Below are 26,161 nucleotides of genomic sequence, written 5' to 3' on the forward strand. Positions count from 1 at the left end.
TGGAGTTAATATAAAAATTTTTGAAAAAATCCGGTGAACCGCCACATATTTTGACCACCGGCCGCCACTGAGTGTTACCACTCTGTAAACTTGTTGAAGAGATAAACTAACAGAATTACGTTGTGGTCGTTTCCGTGTACCAGAATATTTTTTATTTATTTCTGCGGTAATCGATAACATATTTCGAAAATAAGAATTCAATCTACGGCAGATAATCAATTTTATCGGCATCTCTGATCTCTGATCTCTAGTCAAAATGTCTTATGTAAATTGGTGGCGTCGCTCAATGGTACTCATCTTAGACAGTGATATTTATAAAGATTTACAGTCTTCTCCTTCGTAGTCCACTATATTGTAAATAACCAAATGTGTAAAAAATGTAAGCAATAAGAATTAGTAAACTTTTTAAGGTCACTTTAGAAAAAATCTCCAGAGTCCTAAATTCTCAAGTCTTTTAAAATAAATATATAAACTCTGCTTTTGCCACTAATCTTCTAATAAATGTAATATCAATAGTGATGGAGGGTAAAATAGCAAATGAAAACTTCTTACTAATAGTATGTTTATCTGAAGTGACCTGTCTATTTCAGATAAACAGACTTTTGCCACGTATCTTCTAATGAATGTAATTTCAATAGTACTGGAGGGTAAAATAACAAATGAAAACTTCTTACTAAAAGTATGTTTATCTGAAGTGATCTGTCTACGTCAGATAAATAGACTTTTGCCACGTATCTTCTAATGAATGTAATATCAATAGTAATGGAGGGTAAAATAACAAATGAAAACTTCTTACTAAAAGTATGTTTATCTGAAGTGACCTGTCTACTTCAGATAAACAGACTTTTGCCACGTATCTTCTAATGAATGTAATATCAATAGTAATGGAGGGTAAAATAACAAATGAAAACTTCTTACTAAAAGTATGTTTATCTGAAATGACCTGCCAAGTAAGTATTTTTGTAAATAATAAAATTACAGAGAGTACCTATAAATAATAATACTCGCAATATTTAGCTGATTTAAATTCGCCGTTTTCGTGAAAAAATCACACCAAGGGCCCTGTGTAAATATATACACTGCATAATAAATAATAGTGGCTTACAACTAAGATCTATATATATAATGACTTACGACTAAGGTTTATAACTACTGACTTACATAAGCTTATATCTATTGACTTACAACTAGGTATACATAACGACTGGCTTAAAGGAACTTATAATATATTTCACAGCGCCCTTCAGATGATTTTTAACGAAAAAGGCTCTATACATTTTTTAATTTCCGACTTTATGTTCGGGTTAAATCTTCCCTATAGGAAAAACTAAACCCTTCCACACACTTTTCCACAAATTATCATCTAGTCAATCAAAATTATGCAAGTGCATTATATAAGCAAAATAAATACAAAACAATACAAGAACAACATGTCAACTCACCAGAGATCAAATGGGAAAATAATTCACCAACTCCAGATATTTTCATATCAGATGGTTCGGCTGGGTAGAACTCCTAACAGGCCCTATAAATCCTACTGATCCCTCAACATAAATATTTTAAAAATCTTTCGTTATCCTACATGTATTCAAAATGACCGACTTTTGTATCTTTATATATAAATTTTTTGATAGATCCAATAAGCCTAAATTTTTAATGAGAGAGCTAGGTATAATGCCAGTAGCCGAAATAACGAATGGTAATATATTTATTGTTTGAGAATGCCAAATTCTTTTTATCTCATTTTATTATCTGATTATTATTATTACTATTCTAATCGTCTTTCTATACCACACTTCTAGTAATAATTTTTTCAGTGTTCAAAACAGAACAAGATAATAAAATGATGCATATATTTCCAAGTTTCAGCTATGAAATTCTCGGAATGTGTATGGCGTTTGTCCTTAGCGTGCCATGCTAAAGCAATGATGAGTTGTTCCGGAGTTAGAACATACCTATGTAACACAATGTTGGTGCGTAATAGTGAACTATAATCAGTGACTGAAAGCATTCAGTGGGAGTCCCATCACTTTACTGACGTTTATCACTGGTTCTTCTTCCTTATTCACTGATACTCTTTGAATTAGCAATGTAACATTGGAACAAGTTTTTTTATTGAGTTAAATTTTTTTTATGTGAATACCGTCCCAACTCCCAACTGTTCATGATTTCCTGAGGTTTTTATAGAACTGAAGAGAGTGAGGAAATGGAGGAGAGAGGGGAGAAGGTTGAGAACTACCTGGCTATTCACATCTGGTCATCAAACAAATAAGTAAGTCAGAATTAAAAATTGTTTTTTTCCAAATCATTACAGTAATATTACACATAATTGATAGGTATGCACACAGATAAAATTTCGAATATTTAGCGATATTGTTGAAATACCGTTATAGTGTCAATGTTGAATTTTCGTGAAACCGTAAATATTTAGTCGTAGGATCTTGTGTCGATCGATGTACGTGCTTTGCATCATTCAGTTCCTAAATATATTCAAAATATTTATGTACATTGGTAATATTTCAAATTCCTCCATTATTGATTTGAGATAATAATCGTATATGCTCGTATATTATGCTACGTACACATACGCGAGCCGAACTGCCGAACTGAACATCAACTTATAGGAAAGGAATAAAGCAACCGCAAAGGGCGTGAAACGCCGCTTGCAGTTTCTTCGTTCCTTTCCAGTAATTTATATGTAACATTATGTGTCAATAAACGACGTTGATTAGATTTTAACATTTAGAAAAGAATGTTTATTTGATAAAAACTTTTTCCTAAAATCTGAAATAACCTCTTTAGGTACTCGCAGAACGCTTAATAAATTTATTTTATAAAAACCTCTACATAAAATCTGAAATAAAGTGCCTAGATACTCGCAGAATAGTTAGATATTTTTATTTGTTAAAACCTTTTTTAAATCTGAAATTACCTCCTTAGGTTCTGGCAGAACGCTTAATAAATTTTATTTGCTAAAAACTTTTACATAAAATCTGAAATAAACTCCATAGGTTCTCGCAGAACACTTAATAAATTTATTTTTAAAGATTGTTTTGATATTTATATCTAAAATCGTTTTTAAATATTCGTCTCACAATATTAATATTATGTTGAACTACGTGGAATACATAATTAAACATTTTACGTAAAATTAAACAGGATTTTTATAGAATATGAATATTTTTAGATTTCAGTCAAGTCCGAACTTGTTAGCAATAAGAATCGAAAATAAATTTGTGCAAAGGTCAATCTTGAATCATTTTATCTATTTATTAACGCTTTATTAGGTTATTTGCATACCTATATTACGAAAAACGGTGTTCACTGATACTTGTAGTTTTTAATTGCATAATATGTCTGCCAAGTCAGGATAGCATGTCAAAATGCGACACAGCTAATTGTAGATTAGCTGTAAATGCACAAGAAACCTAATTACATGATAATTAAGTATTTATTTAGGTATTGCCAACAGTGTCCTTACCATATTTTAAATAAAATGAAAGTTGTTTTCATGCGTTTACCGACCAAGAGTTCCAAAATAGAAATAAAGAGAGATATTGATTTTTTTACATTAGCTCCACACAGGAAGCCTTTAAAATATTTTCCCTTAGCATCTATATCATCTTATAGGATGCTGTGTGGAGGGTCTTTTTAAGGAAGGAAAGGAGAGGGAGTTCTGGGAAGGAAAAATATGTGATATGTGGTTAGGAATCTGGGGGTCAGTATGTCCAGGAATGACGGACGTATGAATCCACTACTTCAACTGCGGTGCGAGGCGATGGATCGAGAGAGTCCGGCCGGTGAGGTCAAAAGACCTCCCTCAACCAGTCTATCTCGATCCGGCCCGCCACCCATCAGGTAGGTAGACGTATCCGCCACTAAGACCTAGACAAACCTTACCCTCACCCGGGAACCTCAGTCTTAAGTCACCAAACAAAGTGAACCACTTGGGTTAAGGCGATGCCATACGTAGTAATGCAAAATCATGTGTTTTTGGTTTGAAAATTTGGTCGCCTAGAAATGTTTCAGATGCTTTAATTAAATACTGCGAGTAGAATACATCTTGGCCTTCGAAATTATTATTTTTTAGATAAGACTTTTTATAAGCCCAGAAAAAAACAATGTATAAGGTCTATGAAAACTGCTTTAAAGTTCAAAATCTCCTACTTACGAACCCATTTTCGGTTATAATTTTATTGTATAGTGTGGCAAATTAAGTTATTTATAAAATGATCGGAAAAAATTTAAATATTTATGCCTGAACATCCACAAAATAAAATAAAAGGCACTTTTTGGCCATGCTTTTTTCTTGCATAAATCAAAACAGGCGGATGGTGTTAAGCGGGAATTTAAACATTATCGCCATCTACATAAGGGTTGTTATTGATAGCGGCTCAATTTAAAATACTACACGACGTAGTGCATCGCCTTAACCTATGACAGAGGAGTTGGTTACCCGCCTCGCAAATTGTAAAACGTGACTGAAGCGTGACTGTCGCCGAGCTACGACCAAGTTTGACGGCCGACATAGTCCAGTGGTAACGCATTGGACTGCCATTCCGAAGGTCGCGGGTTCGAACCCGGCGTGTGCAAATAAATTTTATTTGATTAATTTGTGTTATTTCACAATTAATTAATTAAAATAATATATAGTATATTTGCGGCACGTTCCAGAGTGGAAGATACTACCAGTATCGCCCTGGTGTAAGACCACCATTCAGAATTGAAACGTTGCTCCAAATGGCTTTAGCCGTGTTTAGTGACTAGATCTGAATAGCCAGGTACTTCCCCACCTTCCTCTTTCCCTTCCCCACTTACCTTCAGCCTCACAACATCCCCCAATTGGGGATGCCATAGTCTCACTGGCTCCAGACGGGAGCAGTTGGGACTCTTGTGAGGTATTCACTGTAAAAAAAAAAAAAAGTGGACAATTTATAATTATGTGTTTGGTATGTAGGTAGAAACAAAGGAGAGGCGCAGCTGTGCATGCGATCCGCAGTAGACTGGATGAATGATGTATTGATTATTTATTGATGTTTCACTTTTGTGCGGGCGGTTTCATGCTAAGATGGTTCGTGGTTCATCTACCTTGTCTCTATTATATGGGGTTAATTGGGTGGAATTGAGTGGAGTTGAAAGAAGATCTGAAAGTGGAAGATTGGAAAAGTATCAGGTGACTAAACATATGTAAAACCATTGCAAGAAGTGACATCTAGTTTCGAATATGAATTTTAGTCTTTCATACGAGTTACTTTTACTTTTTTTCAAAGAAAGACAATCACACCCGGGTTACGAACAACCTGGCAATATTTGATAATCTCCTACTACCACCACCGTAAACGGAAAATGTTGCTTGTGTTGTGATGGAGGACTTATCCAGCCGAGGAATTGAACGCACTGCTCCTGGGTGGGACCCAAACGCGATGCCAACTTAGCCACTGACCGGTCAAAGGATATTATATATTATAAGAAGTCTATAAAATAATAAGTCTATATTAAAAATCTGATAGTATTGTGAGGCTGAAGGTTGTGGGGATGGGAATGATATGAGGAAGAAGATGATGGGATGGCTATTCAGATCTGGTCACCAAACACGGCTAAAGCTATTTCAAACAACGTTTCAATTCTGATTGGTGGTATTACACCAGGGCGATACTGAGAGTATCTGCCATGCTGAATGTATATAGAGGTTCATGTTTATTTATTATAACATAAATTATAAGTAAATTATCATTCTGCTATTTGAATGGTTGACCATGATTATTACGGTATTTGTAATGATTTTCATGATAATGATACAACATAATAATTATGTTGTATCCATCAATGACATGCCACATCTATAATAATAATAATTGTAATAATTGGTTCATGTGGAATCATACGGTTCAAAAATTGCCGTAGCGCGGTAGTGACATCTTTTTATCTGTCTCTTTCAACAAGCAAACATTTATTATCTCTCAGAATACCTGAGTAAGTGTTTAGTGCATTTTCCGCCAGGTGTCTTTGTGTTTAGTGTTGGAAGTTATCAGAATCGCTATCTGCCGTTCTTATCAATCGTTATCAACACCTTTGCTACAATCAATTTTTATCTCATTTTTTATGAGCCACATGGGTGTGTTTTTAATTCTGTCATAATTAGAACACCAGTCAGACATTGCATTTCAGCTATAAACGAAGTTATTTCGATAATATTTTGTATTTTTGTATCAAAATTCGCACTGTTTGCTTTCTAAATACATAGTTGATAGAGTCTGTGTGGATTTATAGGGCATAGAAACCCTTACTGAGTGAAGATATGCCGATAGTGAAGTGTCTCCAATTTAGTGACTAATAGGAAGAGGCTTCCCTCGTATTACGACCATGGCCAGTATGGCCACTGACAGACGCGGGTCACTCCTGAGGACTGACTCAGAACATGCAGCAGAGTTTAGTGTCCCAACAGTCAGTATTAAAAAAGGTGATTTTTTTAGTTGCTATTAGCGGAGTGTATCGCAATTATAATTTAGCCATATACGAGTATGTAACTCAAAATGTCTATGTTACGTGTAAATTAAATTTGATGGTTTCAATTTTATCTAATTACCTTTAGATATCTAATTTTATAATAATAAATAATAATTGATTTATGACCATTTAATGCGTTACATAAATAAATGCCTAAAGTAAATACACAAAAATGTGGAGATATGTATAAAAAATGTTTGTTGAAGATATTTGATCTGCATATATTTTGGGTGCTTTTTTTCGTTCTAGAAATTTTTTGTTACTTTGGAACAGTTATAAAATCCTTACTGAGTGATGAGGCAATACAACGAAAATACAAGTAAATATAAAAAAAATTATTACAAAAAAAATATCCCATAAAGCCAAATTAAACGGTTTGGAATAGTTGAAAACGCCAAACCGAGTACAAACACGCACTGCGGATGGCGTTTTTACTTAAGACGAGACAATACCCCAAAATAAAGCCAGAACCTTAACGATGTAAATGAAGCAGTCATGCATAAAAATATGTGATGCACAGCCCTTGTGTATTGGAGAGACCTGCGGTTGAATTTGCCCCAACAAATCTCAAAAATAAAGTGGGAAACTTAACGACATAAGTAATGAAGCCGTGTAAAAACAATATTCGGAACGGGGCCCGGCGTAATGAACCGACCAATGGTCAAATTTGTCCTAGCAGGCCTAAAAAATCGATTATTCTGCGGGGTTTATTTTAATTATTTCTGATGAACGTATTACTAAAATCTCAAATGTTTCTTGAGGGGATCCTTGGGGAATTTACTTATTAATCGTCTAGAAAAATAAAATCTGATGCTCGTCGCTAATTTTATACTTGAAAAACTTTTATACAATTTTCAGACATAATTAAAATGTGAGCGTCGAGCAAACCCCCATTATTTTCTTTTTCATTACCACCATGGATCTCTGGTGAGCAGCGTGTTTTGTGGCTTTAGTTTTACTGCGCTCGCCATTGACTAATCAATGGCGCTCGCCCAGTCGATACTGAATAGAAAACCTCTGTGCGTGCGCCACCATACTATTATTACTATGGGACATATTGCGCGTTTTCAATCCGCTATCCAAATGTCACAGAAAGAAATCGCTAATGCATGCACTTATAGATATAAAAAGCTATATGTGACATTTTTCGACGATTTCCAAACGCTTGCGTTTAATCAAAGTGGTGCTAAGCCAAAAATAATAAGTATCTTACAAAGTCTTACTGTTATTGGAAGAATTATATAAAACGGATTTATAAGTGAGATAAAAATCGGATAAAAAGAAGAAAGGTTAAATACTGTCTAGGAGAAAATAATGTATATTATAGATGATGACTGTTAATACTTATTTATCTATTTCGGTGAACTTTAGCCATGATTTGATATTTTTATAAGAGTTAATGTTTTGACGTAACATGATCTCTCCAAAGGTTGCAAGTAGTGATTTGTACATTTTAGGGGCGATAAAATTACTATTCATTTGGGTTAATCTGGTTTTGTTATGGGGTACTGCATGTACATGTGTGCCGTGTCTTTGACTAGAAATTGTTTTCAAGCATGTAAATAAATTTGTTTGGATGAGTAAGTTTATATTTCGTAGCAGATAATCTTGATAATTGATTTTAGTACAATTTCCGGAGGATTTATGTGATTTTCGTAGGTTCCGCCACGACCAAAGATATTAGGTTCTTCTAATATCTTTGGCCACGACCAATAATTTCATAGGAAACGATTGAATGAACTAGTGCATCGAAAACATGTGTTTTTTTAAATATATTCATTTGTTTAAATATATACGTTCAGTATCTCAGTTTATTTTTAGTTTTTTCTTCATGGTTGGTCCATTTCAGTTGACAATCTATATTTACACCTAAATAATTAATGTGTTTTCCTGGTTTGATCTATTCCCAGCTTAAGCATATTGTCTGATTACAATTGACATTATTAAACTTCAGCTTAAGATTAGTTTTAGGAGCTGACTTTTGAGTGTTATAGAAAGGAATAAAAATATTTTTAACGTAATTTAAAGTTAGAAGGTTTCTATATATCTAGCCATTCATCCGTACTTCGTACTCTTTTTCGTAACCATTATACGAATACGACAATTACAAAAGCATGTACATGTACAAACAATTAAACAATTCAAAGGGTTGCTTTAAAGGAATAGAAAATACGTAATTCTTGTCGTGTTGTATTTTATCTTGTTTCTTTCTATCTCTTTTTCTATTCCCTGTATTTTTAATCGAGCATAATCTATTTATGACAATGTTTTAGTGGGTAAGTACCTTTTTGTAAATTCCTATCTTGGCTTTGTACTTACGTGCATATCTCTGTCTGTTTCTTTTTTGTTTTTTTCTTGTTGGATCTAATTAACCTTCGTTTTTCTTACTTTGCAATGGTTACTAAGTGAAACTTACAATTTTGATTATTTTTGTACTTTTCGTATATGTAACTTTTGTTTTCTTTTTTTGATACCCAAATACATATTAATAAATTGGATATCTCATAACGCTATTGGTGGATGCTTTTTTTAGAGTGCTTTCTAATTTGGGGTAAAATTTCGATTGACAAGGACCAACGGAGAGAGGCATACAGAATTAAAATGGAAAACTGGTTTATTTTTCGACTTGTGAAAATGAGAAAAAAATGACACGAATTATAGCAATAGTTAAAAAAACAAATCTTTAAATAAAATAAAAGGTTTTTAAATTGCAATACCTACTTATTGTAATTATATGTCTCACAAATATTATTCTATCTAAGCTCTATGATTTATATGTATGAAACCGGTCTGTGGCTGAGTTGGCATCGCGTTTGGGTCTCACCCAAGTTGTGAGTTCAATTTCTCAATTTGTTGTCCTCACAACAACAAGCAACATTTTTTACTTTGGTGGTAGTAGGATATTTTTAAATCTTGTCATCTTGTTCGTAACACGGAATGATTGTGTTTCTTAAAAAAATAAGATATTTAAATATGTATTAATTTGTATTATCTACGTGAAATGTGGATTTTTTAATCTAGAGGTACAATGTAAAGAATTAATAATTTATCAGAAGACAATGATATATTGATATGTAATAATTTTAGATATTATTTTATTATAATTTATGATTATATTTTATTGTTATATATTATTATATTATATTATGGTTAATTTATTTATATCCAATTAAAAAATATAATGTGATTTTATTTCGAATTGAGTTTTGTGGCACACCGTTATATTAATAGATAATATTAATTAATCTTCGTAAAAATCTTTGTTATTCTTACAATCACCTGTAAAGAGCGTTTTGTTTTTATTTATAATTATTTGTACGTTTTAGCAATGTACAATACACGTACAAAAATGCACAGTACACACACAACAATGTACAGTAAACACAAAACAATGTACAGTACACAGACAACAATGAACAGCACACACACAAGAAAATTGCGCTTAAATAACAAAATTACCTATTTATTAACTATGCTTACTGTGTACATTATGTAATTATATATTTTCAAATTCAAATATAATATTATCTTAATTTATTACATTTAATTTCCACGCCTAATCAAATTGAAGATTAGCGCCATTTCTAAATTTACCATTCCTTATCGGTAATGTGAAATGATTTGGCATATCTATAACTATTCTAACATCTCTATAAACAAACTTAAAACAGAATTCAAATTTTAGACGTTCGTCAGCAATACATTAAAATTAAAGTATTGGATAAAATAATGTACGTATTAATTTATCAAACAGAAAAAAAGTGTTGTTGAAATATCGGGAAAAACCCGTTAAGAGGAAGCTACAAGCCAAAAATGTGTATATTCTTGGTACACCTTATATTGTAGGTAATAGGCATTAAAATCACTTGACAAATGGAGTCTAGAAACGTTCAATTTCAAGCACAAAACTGGTTAATAATTTTATAAGAAAGCAAAAAAAATTAATCAAGTGAAATTGTCGCAGATAATCTTAGCTATAATACTGTATTTTTTAAAGTTGTTTCCGTTATACGTTCATACATATCTATTGAAAAAAAATTTTTTTTAGTAATTTACATTTATATTTTTTATTGAGTAATTTATATTTTTATTTGTATTCTACTCAAGCGAAACGATAGGAAAACCTTCAATTTATCTAAAGCATATTTTTTGGTATTCATAATGTACAATAAACTCGTTATAAAGATTAATCAAAATAGTGATTTGGCACTAAGCTTCACCTTAATCCTCGTATATACGTACGTCGGCGTGCAAATAGTGTAGTAGTGAGTGAGAGGGCTACGGGGTTTTGCTCACCGTGCCACAATGCGCGATTGTCAGTAATATCAGGCGTTCTGCCGGCTGTAATGGAAGATTCATTCATTTTATGCGGGGCCTATGTTTTTCCTTCTTTTCTGCACTAATAGACAATATTTTACTCATACCCGTGTTTCCATATGTATCTATTATTAAAAGAAGATTTACATAAGTAATAATAAATGCAAATAAGTAATACATTAAATATGTATGTATTGTTAAAAACGGATTTACATAAGTAATAAATGTAAACTATTGATTTTTAACCAACTTAATAAAAAATAATAAAATCCTAAATGTGTAAGTACAATGTGTGTAGACCGGTACATAGTAATTATAATTATAATAACGGTAATAGATTTTATAGGGAAAGGTTTAACACGACGAAACGGGCATAGAATCGGCAGTCAATGGGCACCGTTTAAATGCCAAAAATGTTGAAAATTTTATTAAATTTTACGGTGATTTAAAACATTCCAACCTTGGTGATTGCTTTCCACGCAAACAAAATTGTTATTAATTTGGCAGAACGACGCAAATTTTCTTTACATTATGATAAAAATATATATTTGGTATCTTTGTGGGTACAAAGTACATAAGAAGATTATTAATTGATTTCAGAGATCGACGTAAATTACATACGTTCACAACATCTTTTTTCAATGAAATAAGAAGGTTTGTTTGTTTGTTGCTTTGTAGTTTGATTGTTATTTCCGCTTAAACGTTTCTATAATTTTGAACGATTCCTTTTGAAATCCGTGAATCACGTATCAATGCTATGAGCTCCGTTATCTATGTTCTACGGTGTCAGATAAAATATTGATCAACGAGTGCTGATTAATAAAATATCGAATATTTGCGAACTGAGTGTGATTTTTCAGTTATATAAATAATGAAGTAACTTTTATAAAATTACTGAAAACCTGTAATTTCGTGTTCCAACATAGACGATGAAAAATCTAAATCGAATGGCGGTATTACATATCACAAATGAGTATTTTTAATATATTTAAATAAGTTTACCCGAGTTTATAAAGATGCCCAGAGCCGAATTAGTTAAAATTAGCATTTAATACATTTAAAGTTTTACAATTATAAGATTACCAATTATGTATATAAGCAGTACAAATATTTGATTAATTTATTATTCATAATGTTATTTTGTATTTGTGTAATATCATATTATTTTGTGTACATAAATAAAATTACCTTTCTTTCACCGATTTTTAAAAACTAGTTAAATTTCCTTGCATGTTCTATCGAATTGAATTAATTTGTTTAATATTATAATGAGATACTTATGTCAACATCTTTTTTATTGTTTTATCAGATTCGTGATTTGAGTTGGAAATCTAAACACCACCATGTTATTTGCTCTGTTCATTTCATGAAATTACATTTCACCGTTTCTTTTTGAGGACATAGAATGTTGAATAAAAGCGCAGTTCCATCACTTTTACTGCAACATCCCGATTACTATGAGGAATCGTCTAAAATATACTTTATTGTATTTATGTATGAGTATTTATGCGCATATATTTCCTTTTTAAAACAACCTAACACTTTTGTATTATTTCAGTTGGATTGTTGTCTCTTCAAATGCTTTGTCAAAGCGACAACTTTACAAAAATTAGAAAAAAATCATCTAACGCAATGTGCTTAGACTCCACTCACCCAGAGTGTATAGATTAAAATATTTTTTATAGTTTATAAGTCATGTATTATTATTTTCATTTTTATAACCTACCACTTATTGTGTACATGCTTATTAAATAATCACGAGTTATAAACGCAAACTATGTCGAGTAAAAACATATTTAAAAAACAAATAAAAATACATATATTAACTTTCAGGTTTATTTTTGTATTATAAATTATGTATCAAGGTTTTAAATAAAATAAACCAATAAAATGCTAGATAATTTTATAGTTACTAATGAGCGACCTCTCAGCTATTGAAATATGTGTGATGTATATTTTTTTGTTGTTTGTTTTTGGGGTGTTATGCCGTGTTGCGCTAACTCCTTATTTAGCTAACGTTTCGGACAACGTTACAGTGTCCATCATCATGGAAGATGTGTAATTGATGGTTCCACGATAACTCAACACAGTGACGATTCAACACACTTTTAAAAAGTGATATAAAGTCATTAGAAACGTTGAAAAAAATTAAATTTAAACCTAACCTAACCTACTTAACCCAGTTAATAAAGTTTTTGTTTCATCACTTTCCATGACTTAATATAACTTTTTAAAGATGTGATGAATTATCATTTTTATGATTTATCCAGTCACCGTAATTGATAGTGGTGAAATGTGTGCTTAAGCACGTCTGTGCGAACCTTGTAGCCAGCTTCACTACTTCACGAGCTGGTTTTACAGTAAAATTTAAAATGGTTTACTGTGTTTAGCTATTGAGCTTAGCTCCGTCGTCTCTATTAATATTAATAATAATGGGATTTTTGTGAATTTCAATTGCTTCCGTAATTAGGCGAGCTCTGTGAGTTTTGGGTCTTCCCGGGACTTCAGGAACAAATCCAAAGTAATAGCCGGTTTCTATCAAATGCTCAGCGATTGCCGATTTGTCAGAATGGCCGAGTTTACATGCTCAAAAGTGTTCTGAAATCCTTTTGGAAATAGTCCGCTCTGTCTGGCCTACATAGACCTTGTCACATCCTGAGTCTGTATATATTTATATATTATATAAATGTTTTTTTTTGTTAATAAAAAAAATAACATCGTAGCCAAAATTTATAAACATAAATCCACAATCCGGCCCTGAATCTACTTACCGTATTACCATGACAACAGCTAGTAGGGCGGAGTTTAACTCTAAAAATATGCTTCATTCTCTTGTTTGGAATATGGGTTCTATTCATTGTCTTTCAATGACTTTTTACTTTCACGGGCGCCGCTAATCATCTATTTTCGACAATATCAAATTTGACAGGGGTGTTGTAAATCTGAGCCTTTGTAAATATGACAAATACATTTTTTACACAGGATAAGAAAGGCGTTGAGATCAAGTGATTTTCGATCTATAAATTTATTTATTATTTTTTGGGAAAATATTTTTTTTTAAACTTTTTTATTTTTTTTATTGTTTTTATTTTTATTTTTTTAAAAGAAAGTCAAATATTCCCGGGTTACGAATAATCTGACAATATTTGAAAATCTCCTACTACCATCACAGTAAACTGAAAATGTTACTTGTGTTGTGATGGAGGACTTAGCCAGCCGAGGAATTGAACACACTACGCCTGGGTGGGACCCAAACGCGATGTCAACTCGGCCACCGACCGGTCTAATATACAATGTTGGCGCTTGTAAATAGCCCCAACAAAGGCGGGTTTTATAACCTAGAAAGTATAACAACAAATCATTACGCAGCGTTCTCACCTGAAAGATTATGGTCAAGGATTGTCTTAACCTATAATAAAAACGTGCACTAACCTAATGGAGATCCCTTCTTGCAATAGTAAGTCTTCGTCTGGCCCGTGCAATATGGGCAGCAGATTCTCTTATCAGTTGGAAGATCAATCAATTTGTTTTATGGTGGTGAGGAGAAGGAATTATTCAATTTTGCAGATGACACGTCATTTTCCATACAAAAGTACAAAGAGACAATAGAACACCGAAAAGCACGATGCCAAATAGTTATTTTTTTGAAGTATTTTATCAAAACAGACTAGCCATTTGTTATGCATTCGGGTAAGTACCTACTAGATTAGTGAACATTATATCTTTAATTAATCTTTAAAGTACTTATTTAAAATACTAGGAAATTATAAACTAACCGAAACAAAATATATAGTATAATTTTTTTGTTTTATATAATTTTCTTTCAAATTTAATTATATTCTTTTTTCGTGCTGTCTTATTAGAGACAAAGTCCCAAATAGGAATCCGTAATTGGTTTCATTTTGGCTACATACTACACATATACAAACTGAAATAATGTAAACTGTCTGGATAAGCACCATAATATAATTCATATTATGGTGCTTAACCAGACAGTTTACATTATTTCAGTTTGTATATGTGTAGTATGAATGAGCCAAAATGAAACCAATTACGGATTCCTATTTGGGACTTTGTCTCTAATAATACGGCACGAAAAAAATAATATAATTAAATTTGAAAGAAAATTATATAAAACAAAAAATCTAAAACAAAATGTCAACACGGTTGTCGAGGAAGTAATGAAGCGTCCAGTCTTTTCGTGGTGGTCTCCGTTAAATGTAAATAACGGTTACATTTTCATACCTGTCTACTAATCACAATTTGATCAAAAGTTAAAACGGACCGAGATCAGCGTCTCAATATTTATTTATTACACGCCCTATTGGGCTTTTATACACTACAAAGTTTAATAGTTGAGTATCACAGTTATCATAAATTCTACAAAATTAAAACAATAAATCAAACATAATACAACAAAAGCATATAATAAAATAAGATACATTAATAAAAATGATAAGAAGTCTCACATAAATAGATATTCAAAATAAAAATAAAAATATATATTTATATATTGCGGAAATAATAGATGTCTATTTGTGTCTCGATATATAAAAGAATTGAAATAAACAATATTTATATTGATTATTTTTAAGATGAAATATATCTCCCAGATCAGAATATTTATTTCCGAAACTGTGAAGTCTTGGAATAGGGGAATTTTGATAAGACAGTGTCCTGGTGTTGTAAAAATAAAAGGGCAGTAAATTTCGGCAAGATCTTTTGGGTATGTGGATGCTGATTAATTGGAGTAACTCAGGGCAGTCAATTTTGTAATGAAGTATTTTATGTAATACTATTAAATCTGTGTTTATTCTTCTTTAAGAAAGTTTTAATAGGGACAATTTACCTAGTAAGTAGTTATAATCAATGTTTTCTACAGAAATATGCAATTTATAGTTTATATACTTCAGGAACTTATGTTGAATCTTTTCAATGTTATCGGAATGAATATTGTAAAAGGGAGACCATAGCGTAGAGTTATACTCGAGTTGGAATGTAACAAGGGTTTTATACAACATGATAAATGTGCCTTAATTATTGAAGTCTTTTGAAACTCTCAAAACAAATCGAAGAGTCTTAAGAGCCTTACTGATAATGTTATTAATATGATACACAAAAGTTAGTTTGCTATCGAACAAAGTACCTAGGTCAATAATTTCACTGACGCAAATTAAGTTTTTATCATTTAATGCATATTGAAAAAATATTTTATTATTTATTCTGTAAAAATTAATGAACTGACATTTCTTTATGTTCAATGCAAGTTTGTTGATAGAGCACCATTCAAAAAGATTTCTCAAATTAGTTTGTAATATAATGCAATCATTTATGTTATTAATCTCTTTATAAAGTTTCATATCATCAGCAAAAAGTAATACTTTTATGTTAGTAAATATATTAACAATGTCATTTATGAATATAATAAACAAAATGGGCCCTAAATGAGAGCCTTGTGGCACTCCACTTGTGGCTATAAATGTATAAGAATTTGTGCCATTTATTTTCACATTTAGACTTCTTTTGGACAAATAACTAATAAACCAATTTAATAAACTACCATAAACTCCAAGTGTGGCTAATTAATTAATTAATATTTTGTGACACACCTTAACAAAGGCCTTGCTAAAGTCAGTGTATATTGAGTCAACCTGGCATCTGTTTGCTAAAGAATTGGATATGAAGTTTTCGTATATTAGTAAATTAGTTAAAGTAGATTTATTTGAACAAAAGCCATGTTGGTAGGAAGCTATAATTTTTTGTATGTTGGAAGATATTTTAGAGAATACAATTTTTTCAAAAAGTTTGGGTATCGCTGATTGGATTCATATCGGTCTATAATTTGTAATGTCCATTTTTTCATATGGCGTTGATCGTTAATTTTGTGGTCACCAAATGGGATGGTGTTTGGAAGACCCCATCCAAAGTTTTGCCGACAGTCTGTACATGTAAAACAAATGTCAGTCCACTGATAGTCGTATATTGTAAGAGAGGCGTACCTACTCATTTTTAACATTATTTAAAATATAAATTTTGAATACCGCACAAGATTCCTAACTGCTCCCAACCGTCTGAAACCATGGGGAAAGCTGGACAATGTCATTCCCAATTATTTTGTTATGTTGTTAGGTTGAAAGTCGTGAGTATGTAAAAGAGTTGGAGAAAAAAGTTGGGAAGACATGGTCTATACAGATCTGGTTACCAAACAGGTATAAAGAAATTTCAAGCAATGTTTTGATGGTAAATGGTGGTTTTCACCGGAACGATACTGAGAATATCTACCAATCAGTAAACATATTTCTCAATTAAAGTACCTACATTATCATATTTTTTGTTTCCTTTCAGGCACCATCGACTGTGGTATCACTGCCATTCCCTGCTGCTTGCCGGCCTATTTCCACAAGTTTGCCACCCCCAAGGTGTTCCTGCTAGCTCTGGTCCTTCTGGGGATCTGCCAGGGTTCCGCCCAGGCCTACTTTGCAGCAACTGTGCCTTACATTCAAAAGGCCTTTGGGTACTCTCCAGTTATCATAGGTATATTAATTAAATATTTTTTAAATTAATCTTGAAGAAGTTTAAAAAAAAAAAAATGGTATGTATGAGGAGTGGGTTGGAATTTTGGGGTCCGTATTAAGTCCGGTAATAAGTATTTTTATATTTTTCTAATTATATACAAATTAGTTAGATAGTTAGCAATTACATATATTATTAAAAATCACAGATATTGCAAATTTTTATGAATCTCTTCATATTATTCGTAATCCGATTAAAAATGGGATTGCAGGTCTGTAGCGAATAAATTGTGAGGTTTCCTAATTAATCCGTTTTTTACCAGATTTTAATAAATACTCATTTTTCTCCGTGTTATATATCGGGTTAATATTTTTTCCACTGTTGCCTTTATTCTATCTACCTGTATTGTGTTTATTTATGATAATATGCATGTTTCATTTTCTACTTTTATCATACCCAAAATAAAGTCGTAGACTACTTGCTACAACACGGCCCAAGCTAGCGAAGCAAGTAAGGGAGATCAATGAAATGTAACAAAAAATTGAATACAACAATAAAATGAAATACAATAATAAAATGAAATACAAAAATAAAATGTGATACAATTATAAAATTAAATTCAATAATAAAATAATAATAATAATAAAATAATAAATCATTAATAATAAAATTAAATATGTCATTCTCAGACTATACAAATATTACCATTCGTTATTTCGGCTACTGGCATTATACCTAGCTGTCTCATTAAAAATTTAGGCGTATTAGATATATCAAAAAATTTATAAATAAAAATGCAAAAATCAGTCATATTAAATACATGTAGGATAACGAAAGATTTTAAAAATATTTATGTTGAGGGATCAGTAGGATTTATAGGCCCTGTTAGGAGTTCTACCGAGCCGAACCCTCTGATATGAAAATATCTGGAGTCGGTGAATTATTTTCCCATTTGATCTCTGGTGATTTGACGGGCTGTTCTTGTATTGTTTTGTATTTATTTTGCTTATATAATGCACTTGCATAGTGTTGATTGACTAGATGATCATTTGTGGAAAAATGTGTGGAATGGTTTAGTTTTTCCCATGGGGAAGATTTAACCCGGACATAAAGTCAGAAATTTAAAAAAAATGTAATACAAAAATGCATTGAATACAATAATAAATAATACAATAATAAAATAAATTCAATAATAAAATTTAAATGTAAATACTTCAGAACAGGTAAGGTAAGTTAAATTATGTAACAAATTATGGATTATGGGAAATGGGAAATGGGAAATTCATGAGAAATCATTACTTGGGTGATATTGACATATTCAATACCAACTTGGCAAGTTTTGTGGATCATTTAAAACATTTATTTCAACAATACTCCTAAACACATCATGTAAACCAACAAATAGCTGTAATTTTCTGTTTTTGTTTCTTGTGTTTGTATAACTTGTTACATAGCTTTTATCAAATGTAATTTTATTCTTATTTTTTATGTTTGAAAGTATTTGTCAAATTAAAATTATACTACCAACCATGTAAAAGCCCTCTGGGCGTTAAATAAATAAATAAATAAATAAATTATACTTATGAATATACAATGCAATATTTATATATATATATACAACATTTCAATAAACGCCAATTTATCCGCACTGAAACTGAAACTGAAATGGGTCTCCCTCAATCGGCTTCTGCCGATCCGGCCCGCCACGCAGTAGGAGGACTGATGCATTCACTGCCTCGTTGAACAAACCTCACCCCATAAACCCGGGCATCACTGCTAAGCAGCAAACAAAAAGTAAAAATAAGTCACAAACGCAGCGAACCACTTGGGGTAACCTATGGCAGAGGAGCTGGTTATTCAATTAATGGTTCATGGGACGGCGCGCGTGACAGTAATCATACCCGCCTCCTACCTTACTTTTAAATTAACATCTTCTTCTTCTCCTGTTTCCCAAAAGGGCAATATTTACCCTGCACGCTGCCGTCCAGAACAACTCTGCGGAACCTTACTTAGTAAGCGTTCAAAAAGAAGAAGAAGAAGATTGTTTGAAAGGGAGATATGTAAATACTAATGTTAAAGGGAGCGCACTTATAATTGATAAACATAATAAATAATCGAAAAATGTTAAAATATTTAATAAAACACGACTCACTTAAAAAAGAACAAAAATCTCTCGAAAAATGCTTAAGTTGCATTTAAAGATATACTGCGAATTTTTTCATACCTGACATGTAAAATAATAGAAAAAATGTGTTTTTAAAAATTTTCGGAGCATACTTTGCGATTCACGGAATTTTTTTGTTTTTCTATCGAGGCAATTTTATATAATTACCATTTTAGCATAACTAATGTACAGATATACATTACAAATACAAATGCATTATTATGATCCATTTTTTGATACTGAGCAATCAATGACATATTATTTTTTAAATTTCAGAATGGCTTCTGGTATCCCACGACTTATTCCTGGGAGTGTTCGGCTTGTTCGTCGCCCACCACGGCACCAAGTTGCACAGAGCGGCGTGGTTGGGCGGGCTGGCCTGCCTACAGGGGGCCTCCTGCTTTCTGGTCATCATACCCTATCTGGAGCACGCGTCCAAACATGTCGGAATCATCACCCTCGCTACTGGTAACCAAGCGTTCCGATATCTGGGAATATAATTCTCGAACACGGAGAAAACTTACTGATATTTTCATACTGTTAGTTTATTAAAAATCTGGTAAAATTATTCGTTTTTCTGGTAAAAATGGGACTGCAGGTCAATAATCAATATCAGGCCAACGAATTGAAAGAGTTACAGTAAAAAACGAATATTTTATGAGGACGGCGGAACATTGATATTAAATATTGATTATTTAGATATTGATATTGAAACACTGGTATTGTCGCATTCCGTCATGATAGGTATGAGAAAAAGAGCACGTGTTCTCGATATACTTTATCAGGAAGTTGGCATGCTGTCACTTTTTTAACGTGATCATTTTCCTCCGTGCACTGAAAGATAAGCCGATAGATATGTGATCTATTGGTTTATCTATTACACCAATTACTCTCTTACTACAACAATTTGAAAGAAAACCGATGTCGTCAGCTTTTTTTGTTTAAATTTTTATTTTATTTACTGGGCCCTAAGAAGTAGTGTGTAAAGAAAAGGATACTATATCACTACCCGTTTAGGAAGCGTTGTGAGGCTATGGTAGGGGCTTTAAGATAGGATTTATTAATGCGGGTCTTGATAAGCCCAGGTTATACGAAGGAAGAAACACAGATTCCAAAAGCATGATCCTCATACGAACCGACTTACACAAAAACCACCCATACTCATGAAGTCAACATCAACCATGAACGGATGTTCCGCTCGTATCCGACGGGTTTCACGCATTTGCACCGTTGCCGGTGCATTGAGGATCAATGCTGCTAACTCATTCAAGCAGGCTTCAATGGAATACCTGTAAAACCGACTCAGCATGCCTACATTACGTATGTGCATTGGCGATGGCAACCGGCTTGTTAACAACGGATGTCTATCAGACGGTCCGCCCACATTTACACAGAATCAAGTAGGTTTGTCAAGAAAGTTGGGTCTCCTGCCCAGAGTTGGCTCCCAAATTCAGTTTTGGACGTACTTTTTCAAAAAAGATTAGGTACCTACCTATATTTTCCTCGCTAGGAGTTCGCCTGTATTGTGGACGACATTTCTAAGGGTAAATTGATTCAGCATGTACAATGGAAAAATAAAAACATAAACACGTTTTAAAAGTAAAAAAGCAATATAAACAATTAAAATAACTTCATTTCCAAGGGTAAATTTACTCAGTACAGTTGAAGAATTTAAATTAATAATATAAAAGCAGTATTCATTAGACCTTTCTGCTCCTAGGCTCCAGTGAATATATTTGATTATTTACACCAGAAGTAAGGAAAACCTTCTTTCACAAAAGTTTCTTTCATGCGTACGAACACTTTCACAGTATACTTTACGTTTTATATCTTCACTACGACCAAAACAGAAGAATATTGAATACACGTACCTTACACGTACGGTGAAAAATTTTTTCTCATTATTTTGGCCACACCGAGTTAAGGCGAATTTGGATCAATTTATAGTAGGTAGCTACTTTCAAATGTGAGGTTATTCTGGTCTTGCGGGTTATCGATATTGGTTTGTACAGTGTACATGTTTCGATAGCTCTTGGAATATTTCCCGCCCGAGTTTCTTGTGTACAAAATATAAAAAGATGAACAGAATGGAACTCTGAGAGGATGCCACCAGAATATAGAAAGCTCTACCTTGCATTTGGTGTCCTTAGTTTCCCTCTCTCTCCACGGTGCATTGCACGTAACCCGGAATTCAACTAGCAACCTGTGTTTGGTTGCGCGGTAGAAAAGGTACTGTCTTGGTACTTCCCTTCTCCTGGTGAGAAAGATGATAGGACGGGTATTGGGGTAGGTAGGTAGGTAGTAGATAACAATCGGCTTTATGCCCGAACAATACACTGATGTGAGAATTTTTGTTGTATGATTACTAGATTCCAACATTTTCACTCTTGAATATCTAGTTTAAAAATCTTACAGTTAGTACGTACATAGGAACGTATTTTTGGCTATGGGCGCAATCGATGTAATAAGTTTGAATCTATTTGAAAATGCTCATTTGATTGATTGAAAAAACAATTTGACGTACCTAGGTAATAATTCGACTTTGCCCAACACTACCGTGCAATAGGAATAATATTATAGTGATAAGGGTGGGGAAATTCCGGTTCCATTTAAGGATAAGAAATTGTCCTTAGCCTTAAAATTATTAACGACTTTTATATTAACTTCGATTCTAGTTCTTTCGGATGACCGCAGAATTGTCTTTAACCTTAAAATTAATGACTTTTTCGTTAACCGCGATCCCAGTTCTCTTTTTCTCAATTTTAGGATTAAGGACAATTTCTTATCTTTGGGTGGAAGTGATACTATGATACAGTACTTTGCAACTTTAACCACAGTATTATTTTCGACTTTGTTCTTGTCTTGTATTTTAACTCATTTTGCATCATCTATTTATTTTTTTATTCCAACAGGACCAAGCCTATGTCGTAATGAAAAGACATCGAACTTGGAACTTGAGGGACTGACTGACCCTGATGATTATTGTATTTTAACCTTGGTGGTGCTGTTCACTCTGCAACTTCTCAATGGCTTGGCAAATGCCTCGTTTTATGCACATGGATTTTCATATCTCGACGACAATATTAAACCTAAGAATAGTCCCATCTACTTAGGTAAGAATCATTATCTAATTTATATTCCAACCTTCCAGTTCTTATGTAAAAATTGCAAAATAATGCCCAGGATTCCATGGACAGTCAAATTAATATCTTTCCTGGAAGAGCTAAGCATCCACAATAGACTATCAACTGTCTGTATCCTTAGATATTTTGGACACGTTGCTGGTTAAACTGAGAATTCGGGCCTGGGAGAACATGGTCACTCTCAAAGTGGAAGGCGGGAGAATCAATCACCAATGCTTTGGAATGATCAAATATCACCTGTGTCTGGAACATCGCGTCAGGACCGCTAGGGATACGTGGTGGAGTCTTGTTCACCAGAGAAATTGGAGTGGGGCTCTTGACACTTTAATATAATCAATTATCATCTGTGTATGGAATGTCAGTCGCGTCGGTGTCCTACAGTCCTACCTACTACTTTTAAGCAATTATATTATTCAAGTAAATAATATTTATTTATTAAACTATTGTATAATTAAATAAACTAGCTCCCCAATCAGACCCGAGAATATTTCTCTACTAACTGGGAAATTAAATTAGTTAATTAAGAATGCTAAGTTTTATGTATGTACCTTTACATTATAATTTCTATAAAAAAAAATTATACTTAATAATAGGGATATTCCTTACCGAGCCGATATTTATGGTCACATTAATGTAGGCATATCCTTACAACATGCAATGTGGGGGTAAATGACAGAAAGTCCACTATTATCCCATTGCTCTGCTCCTAAAGGCGTAAGGTTGGAAGATCACAGGTCTAAAATTGTGTAACTATATTTTTTGTTTTAATGGATTAACAAACGTGGCAAACGTGATCAATTTAAAACAAATAATATGATGATGTTTCAAATTTCGATTTTCGATTTCAATAAGTTTCGATTTTCGATCATCAGTGAGGGTCACGGGCAGTTTCACTTTACGTTTCAGTTCAGTTCACTTTACGGGCAGTTTTTATAGGAACTTGAATAATCTTGTGATTCCTTTTTTTTACCGAAATTACCTCTTGCTTTTGATATTTTTTTAGCCAAGTCAATGGGTTGGCGGGTTGTATCAGAAAAATGAAATGTATTTATAATTCTAATGTGTTATTTTCAGCCATCCTGATAGCAGTGAGAATGTCATCCATACAATTCGGATCGTTCATTGCCTGGACCCTCCTCGGCCATGAGCACTCCTGGTGGGTAGGATACCCTGTCATCGGTTCCTTGCTTATCCTCTTCGGTACATTGGTGGCCACCTTCCCCAGGGATCTGCTGGATGTCGTGATGGATAAAACTGTCGCCATCATATTGGAGAATGTCAGAGGAAACTCATCTCACGATCTAGATGAAGATCTGGTAGAAACCCCCGAAAAACCAGAAACTGGTAAAGGCTAAACAAAAAATATATACAAATAGGATTATTGCATGTGTGGCTTAATAACCTCTTGTCTTCCCTTTTGCAGGTTTCTTTTCATCGCTGAAGCGAGTTTTAACGAACAAAATATTGATCATCAACACATTATCGTCTGTCTTCATGTACATGGCAGTGGATAATTTTGCAAGCTTCGAAGCCAAGTACATGGAATCCGAATTTCATATCCCAGACATTGAAGAAGGGTTCAGCGATCCATGGACTTCAAGATTAGTTAGAAACGTCCTAAAATTCCCTATCATTGCTCTCTGCATACTAATATCCGGTCTGGCCATCGCCCAATTTAAGCCCAGAACAACTCGATTGGCTGGTTGGAATGTTTTTACAACTTTAGTTGTTGCTTCTGTTTTCATTGGTTTCACATTCATAAGCTGTCCGAAGGATAAACTTACAGGAGAAAGTAAAAACGAAGTTTTAATCAAAGATTGCAGTCGCACGTGTGAATGCGATAGCAGTGCTAAATTTGATCCGGTTTGCACTGTGAATGGATACTATACTTATTATGATCCTTGCCAAGCTGGATGCAGAAAAATTAAATACGAAAATAACGTCAGGTAAGTGTTCCGAGGAGGATTACTTTTTAGTAGAATACAACTTTAGTTACATGAAATTTTTTCGTCATTTAATTAAATCTTGGAAGTTTCTCTTCACCTTCCAATACAAATGTTCAGAAACCGACAACACCTATAGCGGTAGATGTCTAGGCAATTTTGTCAAATTTTCGTAAGTAAAACAAAGCTCATGTTTATGTATTCAATGTGTTCAGAATCTCAACTAACAATTTTTTTCATTTTAGAACTTACACTAACTGTAGCTGCAGCGTTACCGTAGTTGATAAACATCTCTTCCCAACGAACAACGATGAAAAAATAGCTACTTTAGGTGCATGTAATAATGAAAAATGTGCCTTCCAATGGAGACTTTTCCAAGGACTGAGCGTGTTCGCAGCTTCTTTACTAGGTAAATATTGAAAACTTACAGTTGTATTAATTAACTATTTGGCGATTTATGTTTCAGTTTTTAAAAAAATTGTATTTATTTTTCAGCTACTGGGTATGTAGGAAACTTGCTAATCACTCTGAGGGCCGTCCTTCCTTCAGACAAATCTTTAGCAATAGCTTTAGATCTGTGTATGGCAGGAATACTGGTGCATGTTCCAGGGAAAATTGTTTATAACGTTATTTCGGGTATGTAAACAATATGATGTTTTTGTATAACTTATAAATTCAACTCAAACTTATGAAACTCAATTGTATTGATGATTTATCAAATGAGTTTCAATTTTTATTGTAACCCTTTTGACGTGTTTTTGAAGGAACATGGCATGCCTTGTCTAGGATCAAAATATGATAAATTTTAATGGGTTGTACATTATCTCAGGATAAACAGAAACTTTCAGTTGTACCAGTAAATTTAAAATTATTTCATTTTAACCCATTTGGTTTCGTGGTCCATTTGTAAATATATCATATCAAATGGTATAAGTAATTTAGTGAATTGAAAAACATATTTCAAAATTATGTAAAGATGTAATTGTAATAAAGTTTCGATTGGAATTTATCGATATTTTTAATGATTTTTTTACTTCAGATGCAACGTGCCAGTATATAAGTAAAGAAAACAAAACGTGTAGTCTCCATAATGACAAGTTTGGAGAAATCCTCACCTTACTAACAGCCGCCCTGCTCCTGGTGTCCATACTACTGGACTGTCTAGTCCTCTACTTCGTCAAGGACTTGGAGATCTTCGACGCAAATGATAAAGCCTACAGTTTACAGAGGAACCACTCTGTGAGAGATGATTTCAGTAGGCCAGTGAGTGTGCAGCCGATGTCTGAACCATCAACCTTGGAGCAGAGAAGGCCTCCCAGACCAAGGAGTTCTGTCAGATACTCCAGTGCTGAGGCGGAGCCCCTGACCTCTGACCATAACTCCTTAGTGCAAGAGACAAGGCAATCACCCAGAATGTCTTTCCAACCACAAAGTTCTGATGGCAGACCTTTGAGCAATCAAAATGCCCAGAGAGATTTGATACAAGAGTTCAGGCAACTGAAATCTACGCAAATATGAATTTTGCTATTCATGTATTTGCGGAGAATATCATAAATTAGACTTTTAAGTGACTT

At 33.1% G+C, this 26,161-nt stretch overlaps 1 protein-coding gene across 1 annotated transcript; it reads left to right on the forward strand.

Moving 5' to 3' along the window:
* Positions 1-6,153: 6,153 nt before the first annotated feature.
* On the forward strand, positions 6,154-26,111 carry Oatp33Eb (Organic anion transporting polypeptide 33Eb). The gene is made up of 9 exons (XM_089650156.1): positions 6,154-6,460; positions 17,170-17,358; positions 19,778-19,969; positions 22,414-22,614; positions 23,719-23,988; positions 24,068-24,590; positions 24,833-24,996; positions 25,083-25,223; positions 25,627-26,111. The coding sequence occupies exons 1-9, from the start codon at positions 6,364-6,366 to the stop codon at positions 26,103-26,105; spliced, it is 2,256 nt and encodes a 751-aa protein (XP_089506282.1). The 5' UTR covers positions 6,154-6,363; the 3' UTR covers positions 26,106-26,111.
* Positions 26,112-26,161: the final 50 nt, after the last annotated feature.

The sequence above is a fragment of the Hesperophylax consimilis genome, chromosome 3 (genome assembly GCF_061612785.1).
Source record: "Hesperophylax consimilis isolate HC1 chromosome 3, BYU_Hcon_1.0, whole genome shotgun sequence".
NCBI lineage: Eukaryota > Metazoa > Arthropoda > Insecta > Trichoptera > Limnephilidae > Hesperophylax > Hesperophylax consimilis.